At 38.5% G+C, this 14,894-nt stretch overlaps 1 protein-coding gene across 1 annotated transcript; it reads left to right on the top strand.

Moving 5' to 3' along the window:
* Nucleotides 1-12,611: 12,611 nt before the first annotated feature.
* On the top strand, nucleotides 12,612-14,489 carry LOC147639773 (uncharacterized). The gene has a single exon (XM_086773886.1). The coding sequence runs from the start codon at nucleotides 12,918-12,920 to the stop codon at nucleotides 14,280-14,282; it is 1,365 nt and encodes a 454-aa protein (XP_086630012.1). The 5' UTR covers nucleotides 12,612-12,917; the 3' UTR covers nucleotides 14,283-14,489.
* The last annotated feature ends 405 nt before the right edge of the window (nucleotides 14,490-14,894 follow it).

The raw sequence follows: 14,894 nt of genomic DNA, 5'->3' as shown, positions 1-14,894 counted from the left end.
TCTTTAACTCCCCCTTCCTCTGAATTTGCCTCTTCCACCTGCGTGTTGTTGTTGTTGTTGTGTATTCTGGGACTGTTGTTGTTGCTGCTGCTGCTGGCCATAATTCTGATTACCTATTCGGCCACCTCCTTGACCGCGTCCACGGCCTCCTCTACCTCGTCCTCTTCCTGAACTTGTGTAGAAGGCCTGTTGCTCTGAACTGTTTTTGTTTTGTGAAGACTGTTAGTCTTCACCCAAGCTCTTCTCTTCTATAATCAGCATAGACACCAAATCTGTAAAGTTGGGAATGTTTTTCCGAGTTTGAATAGACGTCTTGAATGCCTTGTATTGTAGCCCGAGACCACGTAGACAGACTTCCACCTTATCATCATCATCTACTACTGACACACCAATAGATGCAAGGGATTCCACAATACCCTTTATCTTCAATGCATAGTCATTCACAGACATGCTCTTTTTCTCCACAGTATGAAGTTCGTTCTTCAACTGTATCTTGCGTGCCTTGGTATTTGTTTCATAGAGTTTAACCAAGGTGTCCCACGCCTCCTTGGGGGACTTGGCATCCTGAATATGCCCAATCATGGTGTCCTGTATACTAATGGAGAGCCAATACATTACTTTCCTGGCTCCTTGGTTCTAGTCTTTAAACTCTTTCACATCTGTAGCAGTCGGATTTATGTCCCGTATCTCTGGTGCCTCTTTATGCTCACCTTCTATGTAGTCCCAATAGCCCTTTCCCATCAGAAAAATTCGTCAACCTGAACCTCCAAGCATGGAAGTTATTCTTATCAAGCTTCTTAGCCACAATCTGGGTTATGCCATCATTTGACATCTTGCCAGATACACAAATTTACCAGAAACAGCACTCTGGTTTTTCCTGCACAAACTGCTGTATTTTCTGCAGCGGTACTGTAGTACTCTCAAATGTCACAACTAGTGACTTCAATGTGCATACATACACCCAATGGCAACTGTTGACCTCTTTGCAGCACCCACAGTGTCTGCACAGTCAATCTGTCTTCCTGCAGTTCTTAGTTCTGCATAGAATCGATGACTTACCCGCAGTGCTCGAAATCGCCTGCTTTCTGAAAAACGGAGGTCCAGACGCGCCCGAAACACGTTTTTGGCCCAGAAAATTTTATCTGATAGGACCGATAGGACATTATAGTTGCCCTATAGTTTTACTCCCACGAAGAAAGCTCCTCAATCAGAGATCGTTTGCCGGTGTCTCCCGTAGAGCTCCCGACAATGGTGCAGTCACCAACACAAATAGGGAGAGTAGTTGAAGCTCTTACCCTCGTACCGCTTCTTGTGGTTCTCTTGCTTGCAGCTCATCCCTTAGCACGAACCAGGCTCTGATACCATGAAAAGATGCAGGGGGGAAGAGAGCTTGAGCTCTTGCAAGCACACACACACTCTCACAAAACCCTAATAGAGAACACACAAGGTGAGAGGCTAAAAATCTTCTTCTTCTTCACTCAACACTCAACACACCATATACAAAGTTAAGAGTACACATAATATGAAAGGTACTCAACCAATACATACACAGGTTCTCTATAGTGTGAACCCGACTAAATGAGCTGGCGCTATAACTATGCCAGTCTCTAGAATGGCTGTCACACAGCCTGTCATCCCACTGGTCGCATATCACCCAAGATCTCACCAACCATGCCAGTGGTGTAAGTGTGGGGCCTATCCCCCAGGCGGGTCATCAGTGTCCACCGCCTCACTAGACGAGCTCGATATCTCAACATTTGCATCATTCAGTTTGCATGAGTAAAAAATGACCTCAAATAATTATCGCATTTGCCGAGAAAACACTCTAGCTTCTTGTACCATTTGCATCCTTTTTCTTCTTCGGGCATATTGCATAATTCAATAGTTTTGTTACAGATGGGTAGGTGCTAGTTTTAGCAACACACGTTTCTTGCCTTGGAGGTCTGCAGACCATGCATGCACAATCACACACATCCCCATGCAGGGAGACCACATCTAGTCTCAGCAGGGAGTTCATAGCTAGTCGGAACAAATCCATTCAAGCATGGTACATGCAGCAAAACAAGTATTCCTTTCCTTTAATTTTTTGATGAAGTATGGTTTGAGGTTCTGAATGAAAGGTGTGGAAGTCGATGACAATTGAGGGATGTTGTTCTTTGAAATTCATGTAAAACTCTACCTGTATAGTCAATCAAGAACAAAGGGTTATCTATATAGATGCTGCTTTAAAGGAATGCATAACTATGAAGATAATAAAAGTGAATAGATAGGAATTCTCAAGTACATTACTATTTAGTACTAATTGTATTGTTTAAAAGTGAATAAATAGAATTCTCAAGTGCAGTACTATTTAGTACTAATGGTATTGTTTAATACTAATAACAGAAACAACAATAGGATAAGTGAAAGTAGAATTTATACTATTAGTACGAAAATCAAAATCTAGTACTATAACAATATAATTTAGTGCTAAAAATAGAATAACTCAATACAAATAGCATAATTTAATATTAAAAGGTACTTAGTATTATTTAGTATTGTTTTAGTGGAGTGGAATGTGAACCAATAAGACATGTTGTAGTATTAATTATACTATTAGTGCTAATAGTGCAATTTAGTACTAATAAACTTATTTAGTACTAATAGAATTATTTAATACTAATAGCTAAATTTAGTTCTAATAGTATAATAAGGTACTAATTTTATTAGTACTAAAAAATTTTATTAGTACTAAATTTATTCTAAGTACTAATAGTATAATGAAGTACTAAATAAGTATATTAGTATAATGAAGTACTATTTTAATAGGGTGGCATGTGATAAAACAACAAGATAAGTTGTAGTACTAATTATACTATTAGTACTTATAGTGTAATTTACTATAATGAAGTTCTATTTTAGTAGAGTGGCATGTGAAACAACAATAAGATAAACTATAGTATTAATTATAATATTAGTAGTAATAGTGTAATTTACTATTAATAAAATAAATTAGTTCTAACAAAGTTATTTAGTACTTAGTATAATAGACTTTATTTAATACTAATAGTATAATGAAGCACTAAATTAGGACTAGTCATGTAGTACTATTTAGTACTATTATGTAAGTGGTGTGGCATGTGAAATCACAAGAAGAAAGTTTAAGTACTAATTAGTATAATTTCATACTGCGTAAGTTATATGACATGTAAGTTTTACATACTGATTTGGTACTATTTAGTACTGTATAAGTGGTACATATGTCATAGGTTTACAACAAAAGGGTAAATTTAAGTACTAGTTATTACTATTGAGTACTAGGTTAGTATTATAGAGTATTTTATAAGTGATTTATGGCATGTGAAACAAAAATAGGATAAGTTTAAATACTAATTAGAACTGTTTAATACTATTGGAACTTATGTATACATGTGTACGTATACTATAGTTGGAAGGATGTAGGTACCTCTGTGACTCCAAGAAATGAATAGGATGGACTTTATACTATTTCTTGCCAAGTCACTTCTTGCAAATGTCTTTCTTATTTGGAGACACCCTAGTATTGTCTTTCCAAAACTCTATAACACACTGAACAACCTCAAGACTCGAGCAGTCATTCTTGCACCTTCGACCACCAAAAGCCCATTTGAAATCTTCTCCCTTTATGTCAACATGGTGTTTCTTCATATTCTTGGGATGAATACAAAGAACTTTTGTGACTTTGTTGTCTAGCTAATTTCTCTTTTATTGCTACTATTAGCTATCATGTGTAATGTTGCTCTCTTTGTAATCAATTTACCAGCATTGAGCACTCCTTTGACATGACCTATAGACCTCTTCAAATTCTCCACAATCGCTTTTGATACCATATGATTCGAAAGTTCAGTCACATCCATAACCTATTTCATTACCGGATGCCGTAAAATCCTCCAAAAATTTCAGCCTTCATACTTAAGTTAAGGTTGCTAGTAGTCACTTGCTTGAAATGTCGCACCATAGACAATGCCAAGTGCCAGCTATTTCTTTGAGATCATGATGGTTATATAGAGCAGGATTCCTCTTCACCTACCTCAACGTTGTCGCATTATGGGGCTGAATTGTCGACTTGCATAGTAATGTCCTGGGATTCCACTCCAATTGAAGAGCTGATGGCTCCATCCTCCAAAAAAACCCTAATTTCATTATGATTCATGTCTTGCTTGGCATTATATGAATTTTACTTGTAAAGGGTACAACAATTCAGTGTAGACTTATAGGTAGCATGCGTACTACAATGGATTTAGCGTACATATATTCACTTAAACTACATATTAATTTTTATGATTTACTTGATGGATTTAGATTTCATATATTCATGCAAATAGACCAATAAAACTATGAAAATTGTAATGTCTAGAAAATGTGTTGCACCTTCTTTTATGGGGAAAGGATCTATACAATAAAACTGTATGGACAGGTAAAAGGGAGGGAGAGAGAGCTGGTAGTAGCTTGCTATTGGCTACTACTGATGTCAAGACAAAAAGAGGGAGAGAGAAAGATCATAGCCAAAGCACAAACCACTGTGTATGTGTGTGTGTGTAAGAGAGAGAGAGAGAGAGAGAGAGAGAGAGAGAGAGAGAGAGAGAGAGAGAGAGAGAGAGAGCATAACCATAGACAATGCCAAGTATCATATATTCCTTTGAGAGCATGATGGTTGTTTAGACAAGGATTCCTCTTCCCTTGCTTCAGCACTGTTGCATATTGTGGGACTAAATTGTCAACTTGATAAGTAATGCCATGAGATTCCATTCCAATTGAAGCAGAGGGATCTATCTTGAAAAAACTTGAATTTCATTATGAATTCATGTCTTGTTTGGAACTATATGAAATCTACTTATAAGAATACAATCGTTCAAAAAATAGTTCTAGACATATAGGTAGTATGCATACTACAATGGATTTAGAGTACATGTATTCCCTTAAATTACACATTAATTTGTATGATTCACTTGATGGATTTAGATAATTTTCATTTATTCACACAAATAGGCAAATCAAACTATGAAATTTTCAATGTATCTAGAAAATATGATGTACCTTCCTTTATGGGGAAAGGATCTTCACAATCGATAGAGTGTACTGGACAGGTGAGAGGGAGGGAGAGAGAGCATGTAGTAGCTTGCTATTGACTAAACTGATGTCAAGACAAAAAAAGGGAGAGAGGGAGAGCATAGCCAAAGCATAGACCTCTGTGTGTGTGTGTGTGTGTGTGTGTGTGTGTGTGTTCGGTCTTCTACATCAGTAGTTAGAAAAATCCAAGAACCTTATCCAACTTAACCCCAATAGTAAAAATGTTAAACATGATTATATAACAATAGATTCGTATACAATAATCATGTTACAAGTAAGTGGAGCTAGTGACTCCATTAATTGAAAACATTTGGCGTAGAGCATAAACCCAAAGATATTTTGAGAGAATAGATCATGTTACCTGCATCCATCTAGATAGACAAAACCAATCGTTAGCCCGTATGTGTATTACAGCTATCATAGGATCTACTACGTGTTATATATGTCACTCAAAATAGTCTTTGTCTTATGCTATAGTAGGGTTCATCACCCTGTAGTAGCAGGTTGTGCTATGTGTGTAAGCAAGGTTTATGGATATAGTACAGTTCCAAGGTCAGACCTTTAGTTTGTGTGTAATGATAGCCAAGGTAAAAGTCAACTATTATTATTATTTTATGGTTTCTAATCAAGGCAAGAAAATATATATCAACTGTCACTAGTGATAGTCTTACTTCAGCACCACTCAGCCCCATAAGATTAGTAACTAAAACCTCAGACTTTTATCCAGGTTTGACAATTTAATGCAACCACCAGGAGACATTCTCCTAAATAAGCCCCTACCAACCGGTTAAATAGGGCTTATTCATAACACCCATGATGTTTCATCAGACAAGTGTCAAATTCGAGCAAATGGATCCAAGATAATATACAGCCACCAATCCAAAGCCTATGTCTGAAAAGTGAGCACCAGGTTATGATTATAGATAATCAACATTGAACAAAAAGATACGAGTTTATGTATCATAATATTAATCTTGAACTTTAATATGCATGGGATTTTGGGGCAACCATAATTTCAGAAAAATCATATTAATCATCTCAACATCCCCACAGGCGCTGAAAAACTTAGAGCACCCAAAAAATATTCAGAATTCATATATTGTGCACGATTAATCTATATGAGATATCCATAATGCATCTGATACATCTGTACAATATGTATGGGTCTCATGCATATCATAGACCCAAGATCTCATGCAGAGCCAAGTACCCAATGAGTTACGGACAGAAACACATTATGAAAAAAATTATCATGGTACTTGGTTATCCATTCTTTATGCAAAAGAGAGGAAGAATCGGACGTTGTGCAGTATTAATCATGGATGCGATTTCCATAAGCTGTCAGAAGAATATACATAATATGAATCTCATTTATGTCATCAAAAAATATATCATGCAAAGCCGAGTAGTCAATGAGATGCAAATAAAAGTGTAAAAAACATCAGGGGACTCGGTCACCCATGATATGCCATAGTGAAAAACCTTTCATGTACTCAAACACAGCATCATATACAACACACGATGCCTCATGTATTCCAATAACAAATACCGGGTGATCCGTGTCCAAATAAGACACATGAAAAGTCCAAGTTGGGCTTTCCATATGCACAAAGCTCATATACAGGTCTAATATCAGTCATCGTCTTGTGCAGAGCCAAGCGTTTCTCTAATCATGCACCGACAGAGTATAATGAAGAACTATCAGTCTTTTATCATGAGCCATTATATTATACAATCTTTTATGGGGTGAGTCTAAATCCAAAATACGATACCGGTAATGAGATTCAATCTGCATGGGAGTATGGGGTATCCATAAAAAACCATATTAATCACATCGAAACCCTAAGAGGTGCAGAATAGCGAACGCAGAGAAACCAAAAGTTCAAGTATTGCACCTTGTTAATTCTGGGTAAGATATCCATACCCTGTCTGATGCATATGCATGTTGTGAATCTCAACACTATCATTGACCCAATATATCATGCATAGTCGAGCAGTCTATCAGTTGTGCAGACAAGAGCATGAAAGACCAATAATATATTTGGCCAACCACTATTCTATATAATCGAGAAACAAGTCTTCAAGGACTCAAAGCATGTGCACAGTATCTATTCAACTAGGTGATTAATGTCAAAAATTACACATGCACAATCCTAGATAGGATTTTTATATACGTAGCATACAGGTCTCATCAGCAACCGGTGTGCAAAGACGAGAAGTTCTTTTACAAATTCACAAATAGAGTATTATGAAAGCCAGGACAGATAAATCAAGGGAATTTGTGTGTGTATTGATAGAAATATGGGTGAGATCAAAGAATGCTCATGGAGGATAAAAAATAATTAGCAGCATGATTAAGACATTATTTATGAGACAAGAGATTAGAGTGCTAATGACACGTAATCACATGTTTAGGACAAGAGCAATAGGTTAATCCCACTCAATTTTCATTAAGATGGAGAGCCTCTTATATATAGGCTTGAAGTACAAATCATGTGACATCACTAATAGTACAAGAGGATGGTGATGATGGTATAGCCACGTGACGTAGTGAGAGAAAGTAGTAAGAAATTTGAGTTTGCAAACAAGGGATTTTTTAACAATACACGGCTACTAGTGTGGCTATACACGTGGCTATAGCCATACAAGTAGTGGCTGCATGTATAGCTGCATACAAGTAGTAGCTGCATGTATAGCTGCATAATGGTTTAAAAAATTTGGATTTTCTCGTGCCGTGTGCAAGTCCTATCTTTCTTTGCCAATCTTTTATCTCCTCCTCCCTTCACAAAGCTTGCAGAGAAAAGATTTGTTTCTTTTTTCTCCATCTCGCATACCTCAAGCATAAAACTCATGCTGACCTTCATTTATGTGCTTTCATCTCCAAAAGCATACATTTTATGATGAAGATCAGGGTTTGTTCTCTCTATTCTCTCATATTTATTTTAATCTCCATGTGCATACTTAGGTCCTAATTGTTGTCTTCTTTTTCTTCTCACTTGGCTTCTCACTTCTCTATTTGTTTTATTAATTAACTTTATTGTGTGTGTTTGTTTTGTAGGTTTAGGGTTTGTTATGCATGCATGCTCTCTTTTTGATGCTTGCTCATTTAGCTTTGCATTGAGAAGGTGAACCCTCTTTTCCTCCTACTCTTTTATGCAAGCTCTATGTATGATTTTTTCCTCTCTTTTTCTTACTACCCTTTAGGCCCCTTAAAGGGATCTTACTTCAGCAAATATACACTTAGGGAGAGGTTTTGCCAAGTAATAATTATCCTTAAGTGTTAAATGCTTTTTTCTCTCTAATATGCCTATGTATGCTCTATGCATGCATATTAGAACATACAAAGAGTACGCATAGCTCTGATATGCATGCATAGAGGCTCTATGCATGCAAATTAGAGCATGCATAGCTCTAATATGCATGTATATAGCCTATGTATGCTCTATGCATGAATATTAGAGCATGCATAGAGGCTATGTATGCTCTAATATCATGAACAGATACTCTACATTGAAGGCTCTCCGAAAAGTGCACTATTACACAAAGCATATGGTACATGTAAAGACATGGAGTGAAAAGTACATCCAATGTCTCCCTAGAAATGCCAAGCCCACATAGCATGCACCTATCATACATTACTATTTAAATATTCTATCAACTTTTAGGACATATATTACACACAAGAAAAATATTAGAGACATATTCAAATTCTTGCCTATCTATCTTGACAATAACATTTGTCATAGAAGCATGATGTTTGGTTGGTATACAAGAACCATCGCTCATAGGTCACGTTGCGTGAGGACTTCGATTATCTCGTCCAAATTTAACATAGATCTGATTGTATCAGCTAGCTCCTCTTCAATGCACATATGAACTCTTGTAGCTTGGTCTAGGCTGTCGTTATCCATTTTCAACTCTGTCTCGAAGCCAACCAAGTCCTTCATCAATTCTAGTTGCATTGCTGCTCTTGTGGCACTTGATCTAGTGAGCACTATGAATCTATGCATCTAATGAGGCCACTCTGATGTGAACTGTAATGAGGCCACTTTCTTTTGTGCATCCGTCTCTATAGTTTTTGCAGCCTCAAGCTCTATCTTGAATGCTGCATTTCTACTCTCAAGCTGATGCTTCCAACTGGACATGATCATTTGTTGCTCCTCAGATGCACCTGTTTAAAATAACCTTTTTCCCACCAGCCCTATGTTGGGATTAATACCACACTTGAACTGTCTTAGCTGATTGCCCTCGAATCTCTATGGTGGGAAATCATCCCATTCTACCTTTATCCCGCGCTTGTATGCAGCAAAGACATGGGCAAGTACTATGCCACTTTGTTATTCAATATTGTCGTTGAGTGGTAGATCCTAGCATGAAATTCTTCTTTCACCAACCTTTCAGACTATTGATGTGCTAGCCGCATCTGCTAACCTTATCTAGGTCGCCCCTTGTGTCGGTCATCCACCCATTATTTCACTTGTGGATATATATTGAGCTTTAGCTCAAAGGAAGAAGTTTCAATTAATTTTATTGCCTATGGCAATTATCACGCTGGAATGAAAATAAGCTCTTCCCTTCAAGCCCTTTGATGCAGACTTTTTCTGAGCAGACCAACCAAATTTCTTGGGGGTCAACATATTACAACACCTATTTGTTCATGCATTCAAACGAGCCAATGCATGAGAGAAAGAGAGAGAGAGAGAGAGAGAGAGAGAGAGAGAGAGAGAGAGAGAGAGAGAGAGGGAGGTAGGGAGGGAGGGAGTAATTTTCATCTATCCATGAGGGGGAGAGAGAGAGATTGAGAACCAACCTGTTTGGCTCTTCTGGGTAGTAGTAGAGTTCGCGTTGTATGACGTAGCTAGGCAACTCCCTCTAGGTAGAGAGCACAAAGTATGCAAATAATAGTCTGCCTCTGCGATGAAAATTCGCGATGAAAATTCTCTAGACTACAAAAATGCTAGGCTAGAGGGAAAATTGCATAAAGTTCAAAATTCAAAAAGCTAGAACGATATGGGGAAAGCACATACTAACACGAAATGTGAGAAAACCCTAAAAGTAACAAGGGTTGATGGAACATGAATTTTTGGGAAAAGACATTTCACACGCTTCCACACCTTACATGCCAATTTGTTTTTAAATTGTCACCCTAAAATACACTAATAGTATAGTACATGCTTTTGCCGGTAGTATATACACCCTTTCATCCTTTCGCCCTACTGCACAAGAATATGTTAACCTTGAGCCCACATGATGGGGCCTAGAGTCATGGAAGAGAATGTAGGGAAACCTTTTTGACCTCATCAATTATATCACATGCTTTGTACTTCAAGCCTATATATAAGAGGCTCTCCATCTTAATGAAAATTGAGTGGGATTAACCTATTGTTCTTGTCTTAAACATGTGATTAAGTGTCATTGACACTCTAATCTCTTGTCTCACAAATCATGTCCTAATCATTTGATCCTCCATGAGCATTCTTTGATCTCACCTATAGTTATATCAATATAGAAATACACACACAAACACACACATATCATCTTGTGTACGCATATATACTTGATATGTGATTATTCAACATATTTTTTATTTATTAAATAAATTGGAAGGTATCGAGCATCATACCTTCTATAAATGTAACGATTATACGTATACATAGTTAAAGAAAAATTTGATGCATCTTTTCTATTTTCTCCATAGAAAATAAGATTTGTATGATAGTCATAGTAATAGGAAAGATATGACAAGTGCTCTTAAAATTGGGCATGATTGAAATGTTCTTATGTGTTTCTTAAAGTGTAGTTTATGGTTTCTATAGGATTTAAATTTTTGAAATATTCTTGGATTGTAGGTTTATTACCCTTTCGTATACTCTAGACCTACACACATGCACACGTTCATGCACACACACGCGCATGCACGTGCATGAACATGCATGCGTGTGTGCCCACCACGAACACATGCACACACACACATGCATGCATAAATGTGCATGTGCACCCACACACATGCACTTGTATGTGCACCCACCCACCCACACACACATTGTCAAAAGGAGCATTGTGTCACAAACCAAGTGCATAAAGAGATAAAAATATGCATGGGACATTAGGTGCTTTCCCTCTAGAGAGATTTTGGTGGTTTGGTGGTATAAAACATACATTTTGGTGGTTTGGTGGTATAAAACATACATTTTGTTTATTGGAAAATAAGAATTGTCTTGAATTGACCTTTCCCTTAGTTTGGTGCAAGAACTACATCTTATATGACAGTCTCATGATGTAAGATAAAATATTACAATCACTTTTTAACTTGCGCACGATTAAAATGTCCTTTGTTTTTTCTCAAGGTGTGTTTCATGCTTTCTTTTACTTGGACTTGTATGTGATATATAAATACTTGCAAAGTTATTACATACTTTGCACATAGATATTTGCCTAGCAAAAACTTGAGCTTAACTATTGAACTTATCTCTATGTAGCATTTGAGAATATGATTGTGTGTGTGTGCGTGTGCATGATTATTGAAATAATCCCCATGCTGCATTTAAGGATGTGTGTGGGGCGGGGAAGTTATCGAGTAAGAAGCAATATATGAATTTACATTTTCTGATGATCTATATGCTGCATTTGAGAAGGCAATGGGTTGGTGGCAATGTTCGGGAAAGGTGTGCCTCAGCTTAACCTGTGAAAATGGTCGGTTGAGATCCTCTAAAATAAGAATTGAAGTAAGAAGCAATATATGAATTTACATGTTCTAATGATCTATATGTTGCATTTGGGTTGGTGACAATGTTCGGGAAAGGTGTGCCTCAGCTTAACCTCCGAAAATGGTCATTTGAGATCCTCTAAAATAGGAATTGAACAGGTTGAAAACACAAAAGGTGATAAAAGTGTTAAAATTTCAAAAAGTATGGCTATTTTCTTCTAATTTTGGGCTACGTGAAAAATGGAGGGGAAATGTGTATGTTTTCTTTATTAAAAGAAAAGGTTTCTCCGAGAGTGCACGAGTCACCGAGTGCATGAGTGCACGGAAATTTCTTGCAAAAGGGGCACGGAAATTTCTTAGCAATTTCTTGTAAAGGGTCAAAATCAAGTCACTTTTGGAGAAGCCTAGATAAAAATAAATGGGCGTCATGGGTGATGGCATGAGCAAGGTAAAAAGAAGGAGGAAAAAGAAAGCTTTAGGATGGGTTGGACAGTTGGACTTATTCTTTTATTTTTATTTTTATGTTTGTTTTTTTTTCGATCAACAATAGTTATATATATATATATATACAAACAATAGTTATATATATATATATATACAAACTTGGAAGATGTCCAAAAGTAAAAGTAGAACCTAAACTTCCCTTCTACAGATCATTTTTGTCTTCATTTAAAATTTTACAAAGAAAATCCCGTCTCTCCTCCTCCTTCGTTTAAAATTTTTATTTTTCTCTCTCCCCTTTGGACTCTTTCTCTCTCTCTCTCTCTCTCTCTCTCTCTCTCTCTCTCTTGCGTGGCCTTCTGTCTTTTTTGCGTGGACTTATGTTTGTGTTGAGTGCCTTCCTTGCGTTGCACGCAGCACGAGTCACGCGGTAAAAGTCCTCCCTTTCACATTTATATATATATATATAAATGCAAAGACTGCACTCCATCGCCTCGACCTCTCATTTCTTAAGGTATCTGCACCATAGTTTTCCTAATACGTTCCGCCCCCACATTAATTGACCTCCCCTGCATTAATCCACCTCCTAAATCAATCTCATTTGCCCTACCATTGATCTCCCAAATTAGATTTATTCATTTTCTGCTCCACTTGATCCTTTTTGCTTGCTTTTGATCACCAAATGAAGAGCTCCCCTTTTAACACCCCCTTTGTAACCGCTCCTTCAAGCCCCTCTTCTTCTGCACCGAGTCCGGCCGGCCAATTTGCATCTCCCCAACTGCAAAACAACATGATTAGTGTGCAATTAGCAGCTAATCTAGACCAGGGTACATCATCATCATCCCAAGCTCATGAAGCGTCCCTCCTCCAAAGCTCAGCCTGCAAGGGTCACAACGCCTCCTCTCTCAGGCGCACAGGCTCCGACTTTGAGTTTGATTTTTCCTGTCTATCGGAGATGAATGAGGATCCACCTGTTTCTCCTAAGCTAATTCGCCCCTCAACCGATAATTATTGGGCAGGCCGCTCTAATAATGAGAGATTAGAGCTGATTATGCCACAAAGTAACCCTCTATCTTCGTCTCCTCCTTACAGTACTTCTGTGGCCGTGGAGCAAACTTCAGCTCCTTCTTCACCCTCCGTCAGGAACCTCAAAGATGAAGAATTAAGTGGCGATTACAAAGCCTGTGATTTTCATTATTGCAGCTCATCATCGTCGGCTCGTCAGACGCCCGATTTGCAACAGAAGCAAGCTGGGGGGCAGCTGATCAAGCAACGGCTAAGCCGAGATAATACATCATCAAGGGGTATAGTTAACATTGATGATCAGAGAAGGTCCAAGAGTTCTGTGCTGGATAGGCGAGTTTTGGAGCTGTCCCCACTTATGATGCAAAAGGGGGTGTACTTAGCAGGCGGGTTAGAGCATAATTCGCACTTATCACCCTCATCATCGTCATCATCATCTAAGGGATCATCTGGCGCAGCGCAATCTGTGGATCTAAATGAAGAGTTTAATGATGATCAGCACATTAAATATACTAGTATGGATCAAGCATCTTCTACAAGCAAGAGTATGAAGAAGAAGCACAGAAGCGCCGCATTCAAGGATCTTCTGCGGTGGACCGTAATTCCGAGTAATAATTCAAGAGCGTCAGAACCTCATCATCATCACTCCATTAAGTACCCAAACCCGGATTTCGAATCGCCAAGGCAATCTATATCATCTAGTTCAATTAGCTCTCCTAAGCCTCATTACTTATTATCTGGATTAAGCAGAAGTGTCCCCATCAGTCCTGCAGCTTCGCCTGCTCGATCACCCGCAGCTGCTGTTGCAGTGAAGCATCATGCCCCCACACTGGCTGGCCGCCCATCGCCCACGAGATCTCCCCAGAGGCCTCCTACGTCTCCCCACGCGCTCCACTACAAGCAGCAGAAGGCGCGCTCAGACGAGCTCAAGAGAAAAACCTTCTTGCCCTACCGCCAAGGCCTCCTTGGTTGCTTGGGCTATGCCACCACGTCCCATTCCAGGGCTCTCGAACAAGTCTGGTAGCGCCCATGGTTCACAAGTGAGAGGTAGCACATGAGACTTGTTCACACGTGAGATGTGGCTTGGTTTTCCTAGGACGTGATACGGAAGAATTTCCTACCAGGGGGGCGGGGTTAGGACCCGGTCTCAACGGGCTACACTAATTTCTCCACTTAAACGTATGGATTTTATTTGTAAAAAAATAGGCAACAAGGATTATGTTTTTCTTAATTCAGCTGTGATCTTTCCAAAAAGTCAAACGACAAACGTGGCTTGTTTACAACTGACAAGTGTTTTAACTTTTGAGGATGATTTTATGACACAAAGGCAAGCAGATTATTGCACGTGTGGGTTGGTGCCAATTTCTACCAACTAGAAAAAAGAAGCGCTATTCTGAAATTTTAAAAAAGCACGTATAAATTCTAAAAAATGCCACGCTGCGCCCTCAACAAGCACGCCGTCGTCAACCTAGGTGATATGGACTCCAACGACTGTCGCTATGGCCACCCTGAACGCCCTTTAAAAGTTGCATTGGAGGCCATCCTGATCCTAGAAGCTGAATCCTCTGATGCTATCGTGAAGTGCGTGCGTCTCATAGTAGTGCAGTGGAGGACTAAGGCTGTCCCAACAAACGTA

This window comes from Cibotium barometz, chromosome 3 (genome assembly GCF_041138505.1).
Source record: "Cibotium barometz isolate CiBa-2024 chromosome 3, ASM4113850v1, whole genome shotgun sequence".
NCBI lineage: Eukaryota > Viridiplantae > Streptophyta > Polypodiopsida > Cyatheales > Cibotiaceae > Cibotium > Cibotium barometz.
The sequence above is the reverse complement of the archived record's forward strand: the minus strand, read 5'-3'. Positions and strand labels throughout refer to the sequence as shown.

Coding starts and splice junctions, on each gene's coding strand:
- LOC147639773 (XM_086773886.1), top strand. CDS start 12,918: ATGAAGAGCTCCCCTTTTAACACCCCCTTTGTAACCGCTCCTTCAAGC.